General features: G+C 43.2%; 1 protein-coding gene across 7 annotated transcripts in view; it reads right to left on the bottom strand.

Moving 5' to 3' along the window:
* Positions 1-25,090, bottom strand: part of MCC (MCC regulator of WNT signaling pathway) — a 517,969-nt gene that overhangs the window by 123,057 nt on the left and 369,822 nt on the right. For all 7 annotated transcript variants that reach the window (XM_073551638.1, XM_073551567.1, XM_073551693.1 and 4 more), the window contains one exon: positions 24,447-24,589. In XM_073551638.1, the coding sequence (XP_073407739.1) occupies positions 24,447-24,589 (143 nt within the window). The remainder of the gene's footprint in view (positions 1-24,446; positions 24,590-25,090) is intronic.

Consider the following 25,090-nt stretch of genomic DNA (forward strand, 5'->3'; position numbering starts at 1 on the left):
AGCTCCATAGATTGTTCCCCCATATACTGCCCCCATTAGAAGCTCCATAGATTGTTCCCCCATATACTGCCCCCATAAGAAGCTCCATAGATTGGTCCCCATATGCTGCCCCATAAGAAGCTCCACAGATTGTTCCCCCATATACTTCCCCCATAAGCAGCTCCATAGATTATTCCCCCATATACTGCCCCCATTAGAAGCTCCATATTGTTCCCCCATATACTGCCCCCATAAACAGCTCCATAGATTATTCCCCCATATACTGCCCCCATTAGAAGCTCCATATTGTTCCCCCATATACTGCCCCCATTAGAAGCTCCTTAAGATTATTCCCCCATGTGCTGCCGCTGCTGCAGCATGTAAAAATAAAAAAAATGACATACTCACCTCTCCGTCGCTGGGTGTCAGATACTCACCTGTCCTGAGTCCATGGCTGCTCACCGCTATCTGCCACGTCAGTCAGTGACGTTCAGACTGAAGGGGGCGTGGCACGCACTAACCACGTCACCGCGCCCTCTGCTGTCTGAAGTCACTGACCGATGACAGACAGAAGCAAGCAGCCATGGACGCAGGACAGGTGAGTATCGCTATACTTACCCGTCCTGACGCTGTCGCTTGAGCCCCCAGCTTCTCCGCACTCTCTCTTCCTGCGTTCAGCGGTCATGTGATACCGCTCATTAAAACTCATGAATATGCGCATATACATGAGTTTTAATGAGCGGTACCACGTGACCGCTGAAGGCAGGAATAGAGAGCGCGGAGAAGCTGGGGGCTCAAGAGACAGCGTCAGGACGGGTAAGTATGACCTGACACCCCCGCCCCCCCTCCCCCTCCGACCCCCCGGTGTATATGACTCGAATATAAGCCGAGAGGGGGACTTTCAGCTCAAAAAAACAGGCTGAAAATCTCAGCTTATATTCGAGTATATACGGTAAGTAATATTTCACACATGTTTACTTTATATCAGCACAATTTTGGAACCAAAATTTTTTTCGTTAGGAAGTTATAAGGGTTAAAAGTTGACCAGCGATTTCTCATTTTTGCAACACCATTTTATTTTTACGGACCACATCACATTTGAAGCCACTTTGAGGGGTCTATATGATAGAACATACCCAAAAGTGACACCATTCTAAAAACTGCACCCCTTAAGGTGCTCAAAACCACATTCAAGAAGTTTATTAACCCTTCAGGTGTTTCACAGGAATTTTTGGAATATTTAAAAAAAAATAAAAAAATGAACATTTAACTTTTTTTCACAAAAAAAATACTTCAGGTCCAATTTTTTTTTATTTTAGCAAGGGTAAAAGGAGAAACTGGACTGCAAAAGTTACTGTGCAATTTGTCCTGAGTACGCTGATACCTGATATGTGGGGGGAACCACTGTTTCAGCGCATGACAGAGCTCAGAAGGGAAGGAGCGCCGTTAGACTTTTTCAATGCAAAATTGGCTGGAATTCAGATCGGACGCCATGTCACTTTTGGAGAGCCCCTGATGTACCTAAACAGTGGAACCCCCCCCACAAGTGACCCCATTTTGAAAACTAGACCCCCCAAGAAACTTATCTAGATATGTGGTGAGAACTTTGAACCCACAAGGGCTTCACAGAAGTTTATAACGTACAGCCGTACAATTAAAAAATCATTTTTTTTTCCACAAAAATGATCTTTTCACCCCCAATTTTTATTTTCCCAAGGGTAACAGGACCCTAAAAGTTATTGTGCAATTTGTCCTGGGTACGCCGATACCCCATATGTGGGTGTAAACGACTATTTGGGCGCATGGCAGAGCTCGGAAGGGAAGCAGCGCCATTTGACTTTTTGGCTGGAATTGAGATCGGACACCATGTCGCGTTTGGAAAGACCCTGATGTACCAAAACAGTGGAAACCCCCCCCACAAATGACACCATTTTGGAAACTAGATCCCCCAAGGAACTTATCTAGATGTGTGGTGAGCACTTTGAACCCCCCAGTGCTTCATAGAAGTTTATAACGCCCTGGTGTGAAAATAAAAAAATCGTATTTTTTCCACAAACATGATCTTTTAGTCCCCAATTGTTTTATTTTTTTTGTTTTATTTTCCCAAGGGTAACAGGAGAAATTGGACCCCAAAAGTTGTTGTCCAATTTGTCCTGAGTACGCTGATACCCCATATGTGGGAGAAAACTACTGTATGGGCACATGTCAAGGCTCAGAAGGGAAATAGTTACGTTTTGTAATGAAGACTTTGATGGAATGGTCTGCGGGTGTCAAGTCGCGTTTGGAGAGCCCCTGATGTACCTAAACAGTTGAAACCCCCCACAAGTGACCCCCATTTTGGAAACTAGACCCCCCACGGAACTTATGTAGATGTGTGGTGAGCACTATAAAACCCCCAAGTGCTTCACAGAAGGTTATGATGCCCGGGCTTGAAAATAAAAAAAATCATTTTTTTTTTCCACAAAAATGATTTTTTGCCCCCAATTTTTTATTTTCCTAAGGGTAACAGGAGAAATTGGACCCAAAAAGTTGTTTTGCAATTTGTCCTGAGTAGGCTGATACCCTACATGTGGGGGTAAAACACTGTTTGGGCGCATGGCAGAGCTTGGAAGGGAAGGAGCACCATTTGACTTTTTCAACTCAAAATTGGCTGGAATTGAGATCAGACGCCATGTTGCGTTTGGAGAGCACCTGATGTGCCCAAACAGTGGAAATCCCCCAATTCTAACTCCAACCCTAACCCTAATCTCAGCCCTAACCTTAGCCCTATCCCTAATGGGAAAATGGAAATAAAAAAATGTATTTTTTATTTTTCCCTAACTAAGGGAGTGATAACGGGGGGTATGATTTACTATTTATGGCGGGTTTTATGTTTCGCAGCTGTTACACGTTAAAAGACGCTTTTTATTGTAAAAATAGTTTTTGCCATCACCACATATTGAGAGCTATAATTTTTCCATATTTTGACCCACTGAGTCATGTGAGGTCTTATTTTTTGCGGGACAAGTTGATGTTTTTATTGGTACCATTTTCGGGCACGTGACATTTTTTGATCACTTTTTATTCCGATTTTTGGGACGCAGAATGAACAAAAACCACCGTTTCCCTGCCGATGCTTCCTTTAACCCCCGGTACACCACGATCCAAGATGACCACTGATGGAGCATGTATTGGACAGAATTGTGTTTTTTTAATGAAATAGACTGAGAACCTCCTTTCACTTTGGGTTATCGTTCTGAAACAAACCCCTTTAAGTATGATTACCATGGGAATAATCCTTCACTTTGTAATGGAACACACTGTAGAGAATACAGCTGGATTCTAGGTTCTATGTAATATGTTTCTTCAGTGTCCTGCTGCTTGCTGAATTTCACAAGTTTCACAGCTTTCTCTTTGGCGTTTCATATTATTGCTTTATCAGACGTCTCGCCTGGGAGAGGAGGATGCTTGCTACATTTTACCTCTTCAGCCAATACGTGACATTCACATAATAAGCAGAGGTCTTACTTTGAAAGGGATGATTGCGAATGCGGAGTGTGTTCAGTTATCCCAGAAGGGATGCTAGATACTGATAGATTATGTCAAACTCCACTTTATGCTCTTTAGTGGCAAAGGAGACTCCATTTAGGTATTATTACTCCGGGGTTTAATAAATGAAATGAATAGAAATATACACACTATTACAGAAAGCAGCAACTTAGCAGTAAGAAGTACAGGTACGTGTCTAAGAAACAAAGTGAGTTACAATGACAGGCGTAAGAAATAATTTTTTTTTAAATGTATTTTACTTCTGTTTAGCGGAAACGATAACTTATATATAAATATAATAAATCCAATATCCTCAATGCTTATTTATAGCCAATCTGTCATTAGATGTACCACTCTGGCACCATGTCTGAACACCATATCCCACCACACAGGAGTCTCTGCCGGTTTATGCTCTGAGCTTGGAGACAGGGAACCTAAACAAGGTGTTTAACTCCACAATGGAGATTACTATATTGGGGGTTGCATTGCATGTCTTGTATACTAATGAAGACTTGTACTTCTAATGATGGAATGTCTACATTTTCAAATATATCAACAATGAAGGTAGTGGAATATGCTGCTTGGTTTTATCCAGTCTGCAGTTGAAACTATTAGGACGCCTATACAGAGCAGGGAACTTGATTGGAATTATAAGAGAATTATCAGGTAAAGGAGGAAACATGGACCACAGATCAATTTCTCTCAACTCCACGGCACATGAACGTTCATCTCGGACGAGCGTTTAAAATGGGGAGAGTGGAGAAAGCTGCTGCCAGAGGCCTGGCCGCTGTTTATTTCTCCAGAAAACACAAGCATCCAGAGTCAAAATCTCAACAATGCAGGCCCAATCCTCCCAATCTTACATCTGGAGATGATCAGGATGCCCACATTCCAGCCTCAGCAAAATCAGAGTTTCTTCAGAGGACATTCTATTATGTATGAGGGCTTTTACTTGAAATCAAATGATTTAGAAAATATACGGCTGAATCTCCAGTTCCAATGCTTCCGAAGGTTAGCAGCTGCAGAGAGGCAAGGTGTGTAGCCAATAGCTTCAGGTTCTAGCACTCAAAGGGAAGTTCAGTACCTTGAAAGGATTAGTGCCAAGATGTGACTTTTCCCTCTATCCATAAAGTAGGGAATAACTTCCTGATCGCTGGGTGTTCTGCTGCTAGGACCCCCACTGATTGCAAAAAAGGGTTTGCCTGAATGGAGTGGAGGCTGAGCGTGCCCACCTTCAATCCATTCACTTTTAACGGGTCCCCTGGAGATGACAAAATACATCACGTGGCTATCTAAGGAGCTCCCACTGAGAATTAAATGGTTATCCCCACAATGGTAATTTTTATTTTATTTTTACAAACCACAGTATCTAAACAACTATTGTTCATATACAGTACAAGCCCAACAAAGTTTCTTTTATCTTGTGTCTATTGTCATCTCCTTTTGTCGCAAATTTCCTAGCAACACTCTGCTTCTCCCCAGTGCTGCAGGCCCCTCTCTCTGCTCTCCTGTGTACTTCCTGATAGAGAAACAAAGATCTTAACATAAGCATATTTATTTATTTGGATGAGGAGACCAGTGATAGCTGTATTTGACAAATATTCATTTCTATTTACAATATAATCCACGTTTAACTGGTAGTACCTGGGGATCTTCCTGGCGATCTTCAAAACATGATAAAGTGCTTCCCTGCAAGCATAGCAGAGCTGAGCATAAAATAACTGAGCTGTGTTACAACCCAGCTGTTAGAGCAATGAGGATATGATGATATGAAAGGGTCTGAGCTATGTTTTATCAGCATAGGTGCATCTGTTTTTAAATTAAGACAGGATCATTAGGTGCAAATGCAGCAGGCATAATAGGTATCATAGCGCAGCTGTGCTGTTAGATGTTGTATTAAACAGGGTCATTAGGTGCATCTGAGCATGCTCAGCAAACAGTATTAGAACGACTAGAGTATGGATCCAGTGGAAACCCCTTAATGGTGCGGAAGGTGCACATGCTTGAGCTTCAATTTATTCAGATGCCACTTCATAGGCCATTCTTGAGATTGTGGGAGTCGCTGCGGTCAGGCCCTCGGCAATCAAGTCGTCATTATTCTATCCTATGGATTGGGAATAACTTCACATCTTGGTAACAACTTTTTAAGCCCAACAACTGTAATTATTGCTAATGGCTCATTAGACTACATTTCTATTAATGTTCTATAAGTGTGTGCTAGAAGTGTGAAGATTAATTTAAGAATTAAAACCAGAAGGATGTATACAGACTGTGCCCTGCTACCTGCCACCATCGCACTCTAACAAGCATCTCTATTCTTCCGACAGGTATGTCCATCCACCCAGCTCTCCTGCTCTCCTGCTGTCTGTCTATGAAGGACACACAGTGCATCACCCAGCTTTGCCCATAGACTTGCCTCTGCACCTAGCATTCACATGGTATGTCCATCCACCCAGCTCTCCTGCTCTCTGTCTATGAAGGACACACAGTGCATCACCCAGCTTTGCACATAGACTTGCCTCTGCACCTAGCATTCACATGGTATGCCTTTCAGCTAACCCCAGCTTACCCCAGTGTTATTTATGACCTTGTTTACTCTGGCTTGATCATATACATCTGGTCCACTCTTAATTGTCTGACCAAAATGAGCAGAGACCACGCCTCTCTGCTTCACACCTGACTGCACTTAGTTGTACATATATTGCAGAGCACAAGTCTGCATTGTGATTGCTATAAGTGTGTGCTAGAAGTGTGAAGATTAATTTAAGAATTAAAAGCAGAATTGAACCAGAAGGGAACTGAAGGTAACTGGACACAGTCACTGTAAACAATGTTTCTGTTTGTTTTCACTTTCACCCCAATAATCCTTCACTTTCTGCTAATTCCCCTAATCCCTACTCCTAGTAAGGAACTGTTCATCTCTTCTTCAATCCTCCCCATCCACCTCACCTCCGCCTCAAAACTGTTCCTTAACATACAATCCTCTGTCTCCAAACACAGACAGCCCCCTCATGCCCTCTCCTGCTCCCACCTGCTAACACTTTCTCTGCTCCTTCTCACTGCTGGCGATATCTCCCCAAATCCTGGTCCTCCTCACCACATTCCCACAGTCATTTCTACCTCCCATCCACACTCTATCACAACCTTCCGTAACCTCTCCAACCTTATACCCATTCACCCAGCCCCCGCTTCCCCAGTCCCACTAACAGGAGCTCTGTGGAACGCTCGCTCTGTCTGCAACAAGCTTTCCTACATCCATGATCTTTTTGTTACTACCAAACTCTCCTTCCTTGCCATCACCGAAACCTGGCTCACCCCTTCTGACACAGCCTCTCCTGCTGCACTTTCGTATGGCGGCTTCCACCTTTCTCACACCCCCCGCCCCAGCAGCAAACATGGTGGAGGAGTTGGTTTTCTCCTGTCAGATACCTGCTCCTTCACCCCAATCCCACTGCCACCCTCTGTTACCCTCCCTTCCTTTGAGGTGCACTCTGTGCGCATCTACTCCCCCTCCAACCTCCAACTGGCTGTCATCTACCGCCCCCCAGGGCCAGCCACCACCTTCTTTGACCACTTCACCACCTGGTTACTTCATTTCCTTTCCGCGGACATCCCTACTATCATCATGGGCGACTTCAACATCCCCATCGACACTTCCCTCTCAGCTGCCACTAAACTTCTATCTCTCACTTCCTCCTTCGGCCTCACTCAATGGTCTTCTACAGCCACCCACAAAGATGGCCACACACTGGACCTCATCTTCACCCGCCTCTGCTCCCTATCTAACCTCTCTAACTCACCTCTTCCTCTCTCTGACCACAACCTGCTCACATTCTCTTCCCTCTTCACTCCATGTCTACAATCCCCACCCCACAAACTTTCACACCCTCGCAGGAATCTTAAACACCTTGACCTACACTCATTCTCTGAATCCCTCCTCCCTCTTACAGATATAAGTTCCTTACACAATGCGGATGACGCTGCCGCTCTATATAACACCACAATAGCTGTAGCTTTGGAATCCGCTGCCCCACTTACACATACCAAAACTCGCAAAATCAACAGACAGCCCTGGCACACCAGCCTGACCAAAGAGCTGAGGCGAGCTTCCAGGGCTGCTGAGCGCAGATGGAAAAGATCCCACTCCAACAAGCACTTCATCGCATTCAAACAGTCCCTCACTACTTTCAAGACCACACTCGCCACAGCTAAACAAACCTACTTCTCATCTCTCATATCCTCCCTGTCTCACAACCCTAAACAGTTATTCAACACCTTCAATTCTCTCCTCCGCCCCCCAGCACCTCCTCCCTCCCCACTCATCTCAGCTGAAGACTTTGCCTCATTTTTCAAGCAGAAAATTGATAACATCAGGGACAGTTTTGGTCAACAACCCCCAGAGCCCTTCCTCCCGACTTCCCAGCCCTCCACCTTCAAAACCAACTTCTCCACCATTACAGAAGATCGACTCTCCACTCTACTCTCAAGATCACATCTCACCACCTGTGCACTCGACCCGATCCCATCCCACTTCATCCCAAACCTCACCACAGTCTTCATCCCAACCCTAACCCATCTCTTCAACCTGTCACTAACAACTGGTGTTTTCCCCTCAAGCTTTAAACATGCCTCCATCACACCTATCCTCAAAAAGCCCTCTCTTGACCCATCCTCTGTATCTAGCTATCGCCCTATATCACTTCTCCCATACGCCTCCAAGCTACTGGAACAACACGTCTACCTTGAACTGTCCTCCCATCTCTCTTCTTGCTCCCTCTTCGACCGCTTACAATCTGGCTTCCGGTCACACCACTCCACTGAAACTGCCCTTACTAAGGTCACCAATGACCTCTTAACTGCCAAGAGCAAGCGACACTACTCTGTCCTCCTCCTCCTGGACCTGTCGGCTGCCTTTGACACAGTGGACCATTCCCTATTATTACAGACCCTCTCATCCCTCGGCATCACAGACTTGGCCCTCTCCTGGATCTCATCATACCTAACAGACCGGACATTCAGTGTCTCCCACTCACACACCACCTCCTCACCTCGCCCCCTATCTGTCGGAGTCCCACAAGGTTCAGTCCTTGGGCCCCTGCTGTTCTCTATTTACACCTTTGGCCTGGGACAGCTCATAGAATCTCATGGCTTTCAGTATCATCTTTATGCTGATGACACACAGATCTACATCTCTGGACCAGATATCACCTCCCTACTAACCAGAATCCCTCAATGTCTGTCCACTATTTCATCCTTCTTCTCCACTAGATATCTGAAACTCAACATGGACAAAACAGAATTCATCATCTTTCCCCCATCTCACATGACCCCCCCTACGAACCTATCAATTACAGTAAATGACTGCCCACTCTCCCCAGTCCCACAAGCTCGCTGCCTCGGAGTAATCCTTGACGCTGATCTCTCCTTCAAACCACATATCCAAACCCTCTCCACTTCCTGCCGACTTCAACTCAAAAATATTTCACGCATCCGTTCATTCCTCACCCAAGAATCTGCAAAAACCCTAGTCCATGCCCTCATCATCTCTCGCCTTGACTACTGCAACCTCATGCTCTGTGGCCTCCCCGCAAACACTCTCGCACCCCTCCAATCTATTCTAAACTCTGCTGCCCGACTAATCCTCCTGTCCCCCCGCTATTCCCCAGCTTCTCTCCTCTGTCAATCCCTTCACTGGCTCCCAATTGCCCAGAGACTCCATTACAAAACCCTAACCATGACATACAAAGCAATCCACAACCTGTCTCCTCCATACATCTGTGACCTCGTCTCCCGGTACTTTCCTGCACGCAACCTCCGATCCTCACAAGATCTCCTTCTTTACTCCCCTCTTATCTCCTCTTCCCACAATCGCATACAAGATTTCTCTCGCGCATCACCCCTACTCTGGAACTCTCTACCACAACATATCAGACTCTCACCTACCATCGAAACCTTCAAAAAGAGCCTGAAGACCCACCTCTTCCGACAAGCCTATAACCTGCAGTAACCACCGATCGACCAAACCGCTGCACGACCAGCTCTACCCTCGCCTACTGTATTATCACCCATCCCTTGAAGATTGTGAGCCCTCGCGGGCAGGGTCCTCTCTCCTCCTGTACCAGTTATGACTTGTATTGTTTAAGATTATTGTACTTGTTTTTATGTATACCCCTCCTCACATGTAAAGCGCCATGGAATAAATGGCGCTATAACAATAAATAATAATAATAAATAATAATAATGTTAAACAAGTTATTATTTAGCACTATACTATTACTATTTTAGGATATTACTACAGGTTTTTTCTATAGTTTTGTTGTCATAGGGCACAGTCAAACACTGAAATCATAAATCATAATACCGTATATACTCGAGTATAGGACGACCTGAGTATAAGCCAAGACATCTAATTTTCCTATGTTTAACTGGGTAAGCTTATTGACTCGAATATAAGCCTGGTATGCATTGTCCCCTCATCCCTATCCTGCACTGTGTGGCCCCCCCTGTTCTATGCATGTCTCCACCGGTCCCCTCGTTGTAAGCATGGCTCCCCCGATCCCCCGTCCCATCTTGTATGCATAATTTCACTCGGCTCCCCCTCCCCCGTCCTTCTCGCGCCGTCGCTGCATGTCCCTACATCTCCGTTGTTCCGGCGCCGCAGCTCTTCCAGTGCTCAGCGGTCAGGTGGTACCGCTCATTAAGGTAATTAATATGCGCTCCACGCCTATGGGAGTGGAGACGCGTGCATGCATAGTCATTACCTTAATGAGCTGTACCACGTAACAGCTCAGCACAGGAAGAGCTGCGGCGCCGGGACAACGGAGATGCAGGGACTTTCAGCGAGGGCACGAGGAGGGTGAGTATGATGTCACAGCCGCCGGCTCCTGCCGCTGCTCCCCCTCCCCCGCTAGCTTTCTGGACAATGACTCGTGTATAAGCCGAGGGGACATTTTCAGCACAAAAAAAATGTGCTGAATATCTCGGCTTATACAGGAGTATATACGGGTATATATTTTTTCAATATGACCTACCGTGTGAGCGGCGTTGCAACTGCAAACGCAAAGGAGACTGCTACTGCAGCGCGGCGTGGACACTGCCGCCAAACGACAAAGGCAAGGAGCAAGCGCAATGTCTGACGCTAGCAGCTGTGGATGTTGCAGCAGAGGAGCGCTGGCGCTGAAACTAACTCAGTCGCTATTCACATCCGTAATATCAGAGGGAAGGGGTTTTATAATGAGTCATTCACCAGAATCATGCATCCGTCCTCATACACACAGCAGCAAGTGTGACTATACTAGCGCATGGCGGAACAGCCATGTGCGCCTTTTATAGCAGCTGGGACCTTCTGCACGCTTCCAGATCTCTGAGATGGACCAATGAGAACTGGAGCGGAACCTGAGCACATGACTCCCGATCTCCAATGGGAGATCGTCCCATGAGTATGCCCAGTAAGAGGACAGAAGGACTTTGCCTCAGGAGAGATTTGCTGCAAGGCAATCTCTTCTGCAATCTCCTCTGCAGTGGCAAAATAGGAGGAGAGTGCAGAATGTGAGGGTCTGGATCCCTGCTGAGTAAACGCAGGAATCCGACTCCTAACAGTTATGAGGACGCAGGCTAAGCCATGCAAGGTTTGATCCAGTCATCGCTGTAGATACTGTTGGAATAGAGCTGTGATATTGCTACTCAGATTTGTGTGTGACATAACTGAATAATTGGAGGTTATCAGTTCTACCTGAGGACATGCAATTAGTCAAAGATAATGCTACTTGGAAAAACTGATGCAAATCTGTTGGCAATTGCTATTTTGCAGCTCAAAAGCCATTGTCAGCCATTTTGTTCAACATATTTGCATCAATATTCAAGAAAATTAAATTCATGTTGACTTCATTTTCAATCCAGATGTACAAATGTATTGTGCGCTGCAGAAGCACAATCACCAAACAGTTTATGGAGCTGGAAAGAAGAAAGGCTTCTAAAGCTCTTTAGAAAAATTCCCACTGCACATATCCTGTCCATAGAGCGCGCCGAGATGTTAAACTGACCTTGAAGCGCTCAGACGCATACAACCTAGTATTAGAATTTACTACCGCAGAAGACTTCACCAAAATACACCACTGGGAAAGAGAGAACCACAAAACCAGTCAGCTCGGAGAAGTTCACCGCTCCTTCACCCAATGTGGAACATTTACCATGTTTTGTTTTTTTCATATCATACTATTAATAAACAGATTAAGAATAATTATCTGCCATTTGGCTTTGTGATATATAGTGCAAAAAGCTACAAAAGTACAACTGTTACACATGAAACTTTTATTAATGATGCATAAATAGACCTATAAACATTAGGCAGTAAAGAATTATTTAGCCCCATGTAAGCGTATATGCAATGTACAAGAAGGAAGAAATTAGATCATTCAGTCTTTCTGCATAACTAAAGACAAAAAAGGGCTGTATGGCTTATACATGGTAACAGCTAAGAGATCGGGGACCTACTAAAATATCGAGCAACTGCATTAAATGCAATTCCCTGAACACCTCTTAGTGCAGCTTTATGGTTTGTCCATATGGTGCCATAAAGCGTAAAGAGGAGTCGGACACTGCGATTAGGACACTGTGCGGAAGACACATTAAACAGGCTAAGAATATGGAGACATGAAGAGGCCACCGGCAGGGAACACAGAGTTGACATTCGGTTTAACTACAAACCAATGCAGTTATATAATGATTATTACAGTCCGCATCATTGTTTTTTGGAAGTGAACAGCGTTGCTAAACAACAACAGTCCATTGGAAATCTGTGGTAAATGTACACGACAGCTCTGCATTTGTCCAAATTGTGTGGCCATTGGTCCAGTTGTACTGGAAGATTAAAGAGAATGAGCATTCCTAGGACTCTTGTTCTCAATAATCTTGCAGTCTAAGACAGGCTGCTGATCACCTGATGAATAAGAATGCTTGTTCGTCAGGTGAACCTATCTTTAGTGTTGCACAAAAAAAAAAAAAAATCAGTTTTCAGCAGCTCATCGTGATATATAAAAAGGGTACCATTGTTCTCTGCAGCACAGATCCTATGTACAGTGGACCATCTACTACAGATCAGAAATCCACTCCATGCCTGTGTAATCAGGTAATTAAAGGAATGTTGAATAGCAAACAAGTTGGATGTTGGTCCACCACTGATCTGATATTACTGACTTACCTAAAGAACATCAATACCTAACTACTTACCTAACATCATCAATATGTTAGAGTCATAGAAAGGTAGAGTTGGTAGGGACCTCCAGGGTTATAATTTCCAACCCCCTACTCAAAGCAGGATTCACTAAACCATCTCAGACAAAAGTCTGTCCAGCCTCTGTTTGAAGACTTCCACTGAAGGAGAACTCACCACCTCTCATGGCAGGCTGTTCCACTCTTTGATTACCCTCACTGCCAAAAAGTTTTTTTTCCTAATAGCTAACCTGTGTCTTCTCCCTTTCAGTTTCATTCCATTGCTTCTCGTGTTTCCATGTGCAAATGAGAATAAGCATGATCCCTCTACAATGTGACAGCCCTTCAGATATTTGTAGATAGCTGTTAAGTCTCCTCTTAGCCTTCTTTTTTGCAAACTAAACATTCCTAGATCTTTTAATCGTTCCTCTTTTCTGAACTTGCTCCAGTGTTTCAATATCTTTTTTAAAATGTGGCTCCCAGAACTGGACACAGTATTCCAGATGAGGCCTGACCAAGGAAGAGTAGATGGGGATCATTATTTCACATGATCAAGACTCCATGTTTCTCTTAACACATCCTAGAACGGTGTTTGCCTTTTTTGCCGTTGCATCACACTGTTTTTCAAATGTGTTGTTGCTTAGTTCTATTCTTCCCATTCTGTAGATGTAATTTTCCTTTTTCCTAGCCAGATGTAGAATATTGCATTTCTCACTGTTAAATACCATTCTATTAGAATGACTCATGTACTGCCTTAGATCCAGGCAACATCTTTAACCCCTTACTGCCAGCTGACAGAATAGTATGTCAGCTGGCAGTATCCCCCGCTTTAATGAGGGCTCCGGCGGTGAGCCCGCATCAAAGCCTGGACATGTCAGCTGTTTTGCGCTTCCGCCGGAAATACGCGCACCACTGACTCCGTCACATAATCGGGGGTTATTGGTGCGTCAGCATAACAACCAGAGGTCTCCTTGAGCCCTCTATGGTTGTTGATGCCGGATTGCTGTGAGCCCCACCCTTTGGTTGTTGCTCAGAGTAATGCTGTCATTCTGCTACATAGAGGCGATCTGAGCAACGTCTCCATGTAGCAGAGCCGATCAAGCTATGGCAGCTTTTATCCTCCCATGGAGACCATTGAAGCATGCCAAAAGTTAGAAAGAAAAAAAAAAAAAAAGGTTTTCAAAATATTAAAAAAATAAATAAATAAATAAAAGTTTAAATAACCCCCCTTTCGCCTCATTCAAAATTGAACAATAAAAATAAAATCAAACAGACATATTTGGTATCGCCGTGTTCAGAATCATCCGATCTATAAGAAAAAGGATTAATCTGATCGCTAAACGGCGTAGCAAGAAAAAATCGAAACGTCAGAATTAAAAAAATTTTGTTCGCCGTGACATTGCATTAAAATGCAATAACAGGTGATCAAAAGATTATATCTGCACAAAAATAGTATCAATAAAAACGTCAGCTCGGTGCGCAAAAAATAAGCCCTCACCCAACCCGAGATCAGGAAAAATGGAGATGCCACGGGTCTCGGAAAACTGCTCAGTTTTTTCTTTTTTGGAATTTTTTTCACCACTTAAAAAGCTAAACAAATAAGTGTGGGAAAGCACTTTTTTTGCAATTTCACGGCACTTGGAATTTTTTTTCCTGTTTTCTGTTACACGACATGGTAAAATCAATGGTGTCGTTCAAAAGTACAACTCGTCCCGCAAAAAATAAGCCTTCACATGGCCATATTGACGGAAAAATAAAAAAGTCATGGCTCTGGGAAGAAGGGGAACGAAAGACGAAAACACAAAACTGAAAAAAAGCTCCGGTCATTAAGGGGTTAAATAAGACAGAAGCCAAAATAAGAGACTTCCTAAAAAGAAAAAGTTTAAGCTGTACAGATAGATTAAGCTATTCACAGACTCAAATATAGAGTTGAGAAATATTTGAGATGTAAATATTATGCATGAGCTAATAAAGGTTTTTTTTTTGTTTTTTTCTATAGCTATGTATTTTAATCATGCATAAAATAACTATGTGACAATATACCTGAATGGACAAAGCATATTTAATGTTGTCAGAGACACAGTACAGTGTGTGGTCTTCTTCCAAGAAAACAATATAACGCAGCATCAACTGTTATAAATATTGTAGTATTCTGTAGTGAAATAATTGCCCTTTACGGTGCACTCAAACAAAGGGAGTAATTCAATGCAATCCGAGGTTTTCTCGTGCTCTTCTCATATTCCCACTCTGTCAAGACAGACATCTGTGCTGTCTCCTGTGCCCTTTGCATTTTTGCTGTACTATACAAGATGCTACTAAGCTTTCCTATGCAACATGTATAATGCAAAGCTCTGCACACGGCATCAGCCTAGCTGTCATCACTCTTTTCCTTCTGCTCCACTTTTAATCTGAAGCAGGGTGGCCCAAACCAACATGATACGACGAGTAATAACCTCACCCCGGCTGCCAAAACAGTGCACTGGAACCTCGGCATGACAGGGCTTGTGCTAGAACTAATTATACACTTACCTTTCATTGACAAGAAAGAACAGATCAAAGGCGAACATGTTCCTCACAAGGAATGCCAGCTGAAGAGGCAACCAACCAGAAGAGTACACCAGGCATGGACAAGGCACATGTTACTGGCTCTTTTCCTACAATAGACATTAGCTAATAGCTTATAACTAATAACCGTATGTCATGCGATATCATAAATCTTACATGTTGCACACATTTATATCAATTTACAATATTCATTGATGACCTCATTTTACACTACGTAACTCATGGCTTTAATAAAGAAGAAGTGCTCAGACTAAACTCCCCGCCAAAGGACAACGTTCCAGCAAAGTTATGGAGTGTATTTCTTTCTGACTAAAGTAAGGACTCATGCAGATGTCCGTGGATCTCTGTCCAGTCACAGACTGATAGTGCACAGACCGACCAAAGCGCGCCTGCATCATACAATATATGAAGCGGTCATGTTCCAGGCGGGAGACCCGCAGCCAGTCCGTGCATTGTGGTTTGTGATCGAACAGAGATCCACAGATGTTTGCATGCGCCCTAACATCTGCTATTCAAATTATTTCACCCTGCACAATTAATGGATACAACAGTTGCTAAAAGCACTCGTGTCCCAAAACTCATGCAGTGTAAATGGGTGAAATTATTTTTTGGTTGTCTCAAAAGATCATTGTTCTTGGCAGCACAGTGTCCTACGTAAGGCTATGTGCACACACTGCAGATTTACTTGCGGATTTTTATCTGCAGAACCGCAGGTAAAACCACAGGTAAAATACCTGCGGTTTTACCTGCGGTTTTGCCCTGCGGTTTGCCATCTGGACAATGGAATAGGTGGCAAACCGCAGCAGAATCCGCAGAAAGAATTGACATGTCAATTGTTTCTGCGGTTTCAAAACCGCAGCTTTTCCGCAGTTAAAAATCCGCAGCATGTGCACAGCAGAATGTAAATCCCATAGGATAACATGCTGCTGTACACTGTCTGCAGAACTGCTGCAGTTCTGCTGCGGTCAAAACCGCAGTGGAACCGCAGCAAAAACCGCAGCGTGTGCGCATAGCCTAAAAAGGATCTGTGCTGCAGAAACCAATGGTACCCTATGAGCACTGAATGATCTATTATGGTTCAGGGCACATCAGAAGTGCAGTCTGCATAGTGCCTCGGTCAGTGATGTTGGCACTTTTTTGGAGAGCACATGTGACATGTGTATTTTTAATATGATCTAATAAAGAAGAATTTTTTACACAGCTGGAACTTACAACTCTTTTGATACAATTCATTTACACGTCTGTCTATACGGAGTTCCGTGGATCTGCGGAGGTTACTGGTGAGCTGGCTTACTTTCTATTTGTTTCATCACAACTACAATGCATGTGGCTGTATTTGCTGTAGTCGTGATGTCACTTGTGCTGTATTCGCTGTAGTCGCGATGTCACTTGTGCTGTATTCGCTGTAGTCATGATGTCACTTGCGCTGTATTCGCTGTAGTCGTGATGTCACTTGTGCTGTATTCGCTGTAGTCTCGATGTCATTTGTGCTGTATTCGCTGTAGTCGTGATGTCACTTGTGCTGTATTCGCTGTAGTCGCGATGTCACTTGTGCTGTATTGGCTGTAGTCGTGATGTCACTTGCGCTGTATTGGCTGTAGTCGTGATGTCACTTGCGCTGTATTCGCTGTAGTCGCGATGTCACTTGTGCTGTATTCGTTGTAGTCGTGATGTCACTTGTGCTGTATTCGCTGTAGTCGCGATGTCACTTGTGCTGTATTCGCTGTAGTTGTGATGTCACTTGTGCTGTATTCGCTGTAGTCGCGATGTCACTTGTGCTGTATTCGCTGTAGTCGGGATGTCACTTGTGCTGTATTCGCTGTAGTCGGGATGTCACTTGTGCTGTATTCGCTGTAGTCGGGATGTCACTTGTGCTGTATTCGCTGTAGTCGCGATGTCATTTGCGCTGTATTCGCTGTAGTCGCGATGTCACTTGCGCTGTATTCGCTGTAGTCGCGATGTCACTTGCGCTGTATTCGCTGTAGTCGCGATGTCACTTGTGCTGTATTCGCTGTAGTCGCGATGTCATTTGTGCTGTATTCGCTGTAGTCGCGATGTCACTTGTGCTGTATTCGCTGTAGTCGCGATGTCACTTGTGCTGTATTCGCTGTAGTTGCGATGTCATTTGTGCTGTATTCGCTGTAGTCGCGATGTCATTTGTGCTGTATTCGCTGTAGTCGCGATGTCACTTGTGCTGTATTCGCTGTAGTTGTGATGCCACTTGTGCTGTATTCGCTGTAGTTGTGATGTCACTTGTGCTGTATTCGCTGTAGTCGCGATGTCACTTGTGCTGTATTCGCTGTAGTTGTGATGCCACTTGTGCAGTCTGTCAACAAAGACTAAGGCAGGAATGAAAGGAGGGTGAGAAACACCTGAGTTTATTATTTTACCTAGTGTGAGCCAAGGGGGAAGGAAAACCACATTTTTTTTTTTTAAATTAAGTAATTTTTAAAGTTTTACATAGAGAAACAACACACACAAAACATATTCCCACCATCCCATCCCTCCTCCCACTGACCCAATGTCCTGTTCCATTATTTCATATACAGTTACAGGTAACGAATTATTGCCAACAACTAGTGATGAGCGAGTATACTCGTTATTCGTGTTTTCCGACCATGCTCGGGTGATCGAGTATTTTGGCGTGCTCGGAGATTTAGTGTTTGTCGACGCAGCTCCATGATTTGCAGCTGCTAGACAGCCTGCATACAGTACATGTAAGGATTTCCTAACAAACAGGCAATCCCCACATGTATTCAGCCTGTCCAGCAGCCGCAAATCATGGAGCTACAGCGACACAAACTAAATCTCCGAGCGCGCCAAAATACTCGGAAAACACCCGAGCATGCTTGGAAAGTCTCGAGTAACAAGTATACTCGCTCATCACTACCAACAACCTATATATTGTATAGATATATACTGACTGTGTCAGAGCGTGTTTATTCATATGGCAGACTGATTATCTTCCATTCAAAAGTAGCTCAATTATAGAGCGAGACATCATTATCATCCCTGATTATTGATCTAGTGGCAAAGCCTGGCGTGTCTAGCCAAGGAGACCAAAAGTTTCTGAAATCTATTCACTATTTCATTTGTCAGTAAAGTAAGAAAATCCCTTTAATATACAGTACAATTTTTCTTGCAAAACGTTAAAATTGTGATTTTAAATTTTCACAATAGTGTACTAAAATATGAGATACTTGTCAGATCTGGAACACAACACATCAAAGTTTTTTCTGGACTTTGGGCTGTGCAAATTGTCTATCTTTCACACAGGCAGGTGTAAAACGCAGTCAGGCCCAGGTCCCTCTCTGCTCCCCATTTATTCTGAGGTCTCCTGGAACAAAGCGAGGTTAGATACTACAGTTAGGGACCATCCCGAATGGGTACAACTTGTCGCAGTGGTACGTGGTATGGCTTTTACACTTTTTTCGTTAAAAAAAAGTCAAGTATCCTGTGTTTTACTTACTACAGTGTATCTATTCATTGTTTTTATTCTAAGTTTTTTACACACTGAGGGCCTAGCCTTTGGGTTGACCATCAATATCAGATAGGTTGAGGCTTACCTCCCAACAACCTTACCTTCATTGTTTACAAGGCAAAGACCTGTACATTTTCTAACAGAACATGGAAAACAGCCGCTACAATATGGACGGAGCTGAGACTGGTAAACAGTGAAGGGGACGCATGCCCTTCAATCAGCTGAACACTGGTAGTGCCAGGAGTAGAACCCGAGCCAATCTGATATTAACAGACAATCCTAAGGCTAAGTCACCAATATTCAAGTGCCTGATAACCTATTCAAAGGGTTATTTCCATCTCCAACATCTATCTATCCAAAGTGTAACACACATCTATCTGAAATTTATGGCCCATCTCGTGGAAAGATTGAAAAACCCCTTTTAAAAGGACCAGAGGACCAGCAGAAGTAATATACTGAAACAGAAAATATTACTTTTTTCTATCCAGCTGATGGCCACAATTACTTTTCTCTGGCCACCAGAAGACGGTGCTGTTTTTAGACTAGAAAAATGAACTGGGCCATCAGAATTTTTACCATAAAGGAAGATTATATATACAAGCTGGTGTTATAAAGTATTCTAATTTACTGAGATGACGACTTTTGGGTTTTCATTGGCTGTAAGCCATAATAATCAACATTAACAGAAATAAACACTTGAAATAGATCACTCTGTTTGTAATGACTCAATATAATATAGGAGTTTCACTTTTTGTATTGAAGAACTGAAATAAACTAACTTTTTGATCATATTCTAATTTTTAGGAGAAGCATCTGTATTTGTTAGGAGCCAATACTCGACAAAGTAGTGTTCTTAGAAACCCCCATTTTTTACGAATGGCCTTTCTAAACAAGCTGGCAATTACCTGACCAAAGTGCCTAAATGCTAAAAGTCCTAGTTATCGGCAGCACATCATTCTGCATAATCAGGTGATGTGCTGCTGATAGCATGAAATTCTATGGACAAGGAACAATCATATTATGTATCAGCCTGTCTAATGGGGCTAGTAGTCACAAAAATCTCTACACAAACAAGTTGCTTCAACCATAAAAAACACATTTTCTAAAACATACCAAACATGAAGAAAGCAAAGAATAAAAGCCTGGTAATTGTTACTGATAGCTTCCATCAGTGCGCAAGTGTGAACTGATTTGTTTGGGAGGTTCTAGAAGCAAGGTCAGGATGGATTGAGCACCAGTTGTAGAGACATTTAACACAAGTAATGGGAAGGCAGGCTTTGCCATCACCCCGCTGATGGCTTGATGAACAGTTTAGGTAGGCCAGGTGGTGAGGTTTATAGCACACAGCCAGCCATCCCCCAAAGGACCGAGGCATTAATGTGAAAGGCTTCATGATTTCGATGATGGTTTAAAGTAAATTGTAATGTATCAGGTTTTGCTTGGTGGTTGCAAAATGAAGAAAATCTGCAGCGTGACTTTCACCCTTCAGAAAGCACAGCATATATTTGATATGGGTTTGAGGTTTCAGACATAGACTGTGAAATAGACGCTCGTAGCGGAGGGTGGGTTGGGAGATTTAGCTAAATAAATAGAGCAAGATCCTTTGGTAATGGCAGTTTTGCTAAATCGTCAGCTTAGCAGCTTCAGAAAAGCCCAATTTATGATGACTTTGTGGTGTCGGCTTAAGAAAATAAACATGAACTACACTTTAAGGTCTGCTACAGAGTCAGTGCTGTCATTGTGCAATTACGTGTCTTTCGATTTTCTCCACCACTTGGTGCCAGTAATTTACTACATACTTTCTACACTACAGCCAAAATACGCAACAAATAACCACGGCCCATAACCACTGAGAGCACTGCAGTGATGTCATCTAGATCAGAAATCTCTCTGAAGGAGGAAAACGTCCGTGCAACGCCATCTCATCTCAGGAGGTGCTAACCTTTTTATTACCTAGCGGCAGTAGGATAGTAATCTGGAGTAAGCGAGCGATCGATAACACATAATAAACAAGCTGCTAATAAACTCTACATCCTGCCAGACACAACAGCTACTTACATAAAGGTATACACTTTAATATCATGGCTCATGACGTCTGTGCGGAGGAGGAAAGGGTACTCATGAAAACGGGGTGAAAGGATTTCAGTAGGAGGGTAAGATAAACATATGTGATTAAAGGTTTCTAAATTAATAAATTAATATTATTGAGACTGCAGGGTCCCAACATACTCTGGCCAAGAGGATACTCTTTTAGAATACATTTGCCCAATTAATTCTATGGGCAGTGATGTGTAAATCAAGAAATGTTTCTTGTAAATACCAGAAAAAAAACCTGCGAATTTAGCATTTTTGTTTTTTTACACATTGAAGTGGGAACAGATCATTTCATGCTGCCTTGAGCCTAAAATCAGCAGATGGAGGCCAAGAGAAGAGTTCATCCTACAGTCATCTCCTACGTGAATGAATGGCTGGATTAGTCAAGTTGGTTAGGAAATTTGTACAAAGGACTTTCTAACTGTAGAACTTCCAGAATGGAAATTCTGTAGCTAAATCCACAGCAGCAAAAAAAAATTCAGAAATGCACTGTGGAGGGTGAACTACACGAGGATTGCCCAAAAATAAATTATTAAATAGGTAATTCACAGGATGAAACTTTGTGAGTTACAGTAATAGGACGCTGAACTTCAGATGAAAAATCCAATGCATATACACGTAACCTTCCTAAACTTGGCACCACTACATTTATTATTGCCGTGGCTCTCCAATCATTGGATGTTCCTGGGCTCACAGTTCATTAGTGGCTTTCCTTTCAGCTTGTACAGAAATATGGAGAAACACTGAACATATTGACTCATTCTCTGGTAGACCAGAAAGCACGTTACATGTATGCCCACTGATATCAATGGAATATGTATTCACAGCTAATTAGCATGGGCTCAGCAGCTAAAACTCCAGGCAAATGACTATCTGCTGGATCTTGGGGTGACCAACAGTTTGCCATTGTGGCTTTTTAAACAGAAAGTGTCATCCAGTTTAGCCCCCTCCTTTACCTACAGTATAAAGTAGTAGTCAAAAAAAGGTTACAGTCAGAGAACGCTCATTAGAAAATATAACTATATAAATTAATAGTCCCACATTCTACTTTTTTTAAAAATGAGACATTAGTGCATAATAAATGTAATTATACAAGCCAACAAAAGTCTAAACCTAAGAATAGAATGTGGGTCGTTTCGTGGGAGCGTTTATTGCTTACCGGACAGAATTCATCACTCGATAAAAGTACAACGTGACAAATAGTTCAATATGCGACAGTAATGTAAAAGTCATGCACATATGCTCAGCATACGGTCTTATATTAGACAAAAGCAGAAACATACTTTCCACAATGGAAACATTCAGGAAAATAGATGATGTGGTGCCAAAAACCACAGTAACCATATTAGTCAACAGCAACGATGGGTGACAGTGATACTTTGGAACATTTAGCTGTGCCATATGTAAAGAAAGAGAACAGATTGTAATAATATCCTTCATTTACATGTTTGGAATGTAGAACTGTTCATGCATTTGGAAACAGGATCCTCAAAGCACCACTCCAGCGTTATTTGTATATTTATTCAGCACTGGAGTGGTGCTTCTAACCTAAGGTACCCGCCCGCAGTCTTATACTTACCCGCCAGTGTCTTCACCACCTTTTATAGGCGCTGCTCCGGTCTCATGGTGCCATCTTGGTAACGCTGCCTCTGCTCGCAGCTTTGGAGAGTGCACACTTGTGGCCTGTGGCATAACAATGCCGCCATCCCAAAATGTCAATCATCAGGCGCACACCGCCCCCGCCTCCCAACAAGTAGGAAGCAGCGCTCTCGTTAAGACTGATCAGGGAACCACCCTGTTAACTTTCCTTTACCGTTTGTAGATCTCTAATTGTCACTGTAATGGGGATGACGATGCATGTATGTCCCCTATCTGCCTGCTATGTGGGAACAGCTACCTTTGTTACCAGGTTCAAGGGGTCCCCCATCCCAAACACTAATTGCTAATTTGCATAAAAAATAAATTTGGAAATGTTATCATCTCAGTTATACTAAATGTAGTGAGATTGTTACAGTTTTTGTATCTAACACTTGACAATCACACTTCCAAGCCATCAGCAGACAAGAGCAAATAGCTTCCAGTATATGGAAAACAGTTATTAAGACTGACATTAAGAAATCGGAGCAAATCACTCGGTGACAGCTGTCACTCAAACACTACGAGACCATGTCAGAGAGGAGACGGACACAAAGATCACATTTATTCTACGGGTGAAGAAATAGCAAATATGGAAAAAAAAAAAAAGGAACCAACAGGAGAAATATCATGTGCAGCTGTTATATGTGGGGGGCAGCATAAAAGGTAAGAGTTAGAGGGGTCGTGCCAGCTAGGGAACACCAGGAGTGGAGAGGTAAAGGCATGGGCACCGCCACTCCAGATGTGGCAACTGAATGCGCTGGCACAGATGCCAGCCCGGCTCAGTTTCACAGCAGCATATTGATTTTTCAATCATGATACGTTGCATTTGGACGCATATGCTTCCTGAGGTTAAAATGATCGTTTCCTCATAATTAATTCTCCTTGGACATTTGTATTAAAAGAAATGACATATCTGTCCCTATATGAAGAAGCTGGCACTTTGACAAAGTGCAGCAATTCTGAGTATCTAAACCTTGAACATGTCCTATACCTGTTTGATAAGTATGTGGCCTTCCCCTGTAATCTGATCACAGACATTAGAATTCAGGGAAGCGTAAAGTAAAAAATAGATATAGATAACCCTCCCCAAGCCGTGACCGTGTGAAGGCACCTTTATCAGAGGTAAAAGCCTTGAGGGATGGGCGCAGTGTGGAATCTACCTCGGATGCCAAATAATTTGCCGTGCCATTATTAATATTCATCAGAATATTTAATGAGAAGCTGTCCTTGTCAGGAGGAGTGCTTTACAACAAATCCCAAAATCTTCATCTCCCAACATTAGCAGACTATAGTATAGAGCAATTTCTGGGTGTTACCTATTCAAGGTCCGAGAGCAATAAAGGCGTTTTTTTCTCCTTCTGTTGTTCAAAAATGTGATTACTTCCATTTACTTTATAACAGCACACAGAGCTACTAAAAAAATTTTTTTCATTCTGTCCTCAATTGCGGTACACTTTGTACATAAGTGGGCTACAGTTTTTGGTTGTCAGGGGTAAGTGGCCGAGTGGCATTTTTTTGTCTTCCAACATGTCCAGTAGCTCCGAGCTGCACTCTACTCCACATTCGGCCATGTAGTTATTGTACAGTGCCAGTGACTACACTTCCCTGAGCGCCAATCATCCGACTCTGAACTAGAAAGGAACGTATGGCGATATCAGTAAAACTGCGCCCGGGGCTGTGGAAATCTATGGATTGTAATACAGCTTTAATTCAGGATCTATAAGCAATAAGCAAAGAAATTGTACAACTCTTTATTTGGAATATCTGAAGAGTGGTATAGGAATATTACTGTATACGATTACACAATAAGCATATTGAACATAAAGGCTAACCTGTTCCCGACCCTGGATACTGAAGCATTACCCTGCCTCGCTGTTACACCAGCATATGCCCGCCATAGCACAAAATATTCTCCACTCATTTTCACTATGACCTTGTGTTTTGCACTCACCCATATCCACTGTGACCATCGTGGACTGATTCTCTTGCACAGAGACGGAGGTCTGGTCCTGGTCCATGCTGCGTGAGTCATCATTGGTTTCAAGCTGGCTGTGACTGTGCTCTGACCGGAGCTCGGAATACTCATCTTCTTCTCTGCAATAGAAAGAGCGCACATCACAGCTCATTCCTCACAGCAGGAGACACTTTCACAAAGATGTTCAAGGTGGAAAGTCTCCTTCGAGCTGAACCAATGATTACCATGAATAAAACAGGCTTTTTTTTCCTAAGTGAACCAATTTACAAACCTTGCAGCTATGTTCACACGGCTGAAACTTAAAAAAAAATTCTGCCTCACGCCTACCCCAAAATCGGCATGTATTCTGCCTCCTGTTATTTTCCATGGTAGCCTGCAGTGTAGTTTCTATGGCACAGAATTTTCCATCACGGATTTGAAAGTTGATCGGGGCTAAACCCTGTGCAGAGACCCCCAGCGTAAACCCCCAGGGTGTCAGCAAATCTCGGAGAGAATGCAGCGCTTGATGACAGTGTATATGTCCAATGTGCTCTGATAGATAAACCTGGTGCAGATAAACTTCAATGCACTTAACCTGAACACAGCATACAGTCTAAGTCGCCATACACTGGCATCTTGCA

The sequence above is a fragment of the Dendrobates tinctorius genome, unplaced genomic scaffold, assembly GCF_039654945.1.
Source record: "Dendrobates tinctorius isolate UK_male_01 unplaced genomic scaffold, ASM3965494v1 ptg000003l, whole genome shotgun sequence".
NCBI classification, from domain to species: Eukaryota; Metazoa; Chordata; class Amphibia; order Anura; family Dendrobatidae; genus Dendrobates; species Dendrobates tinctorius.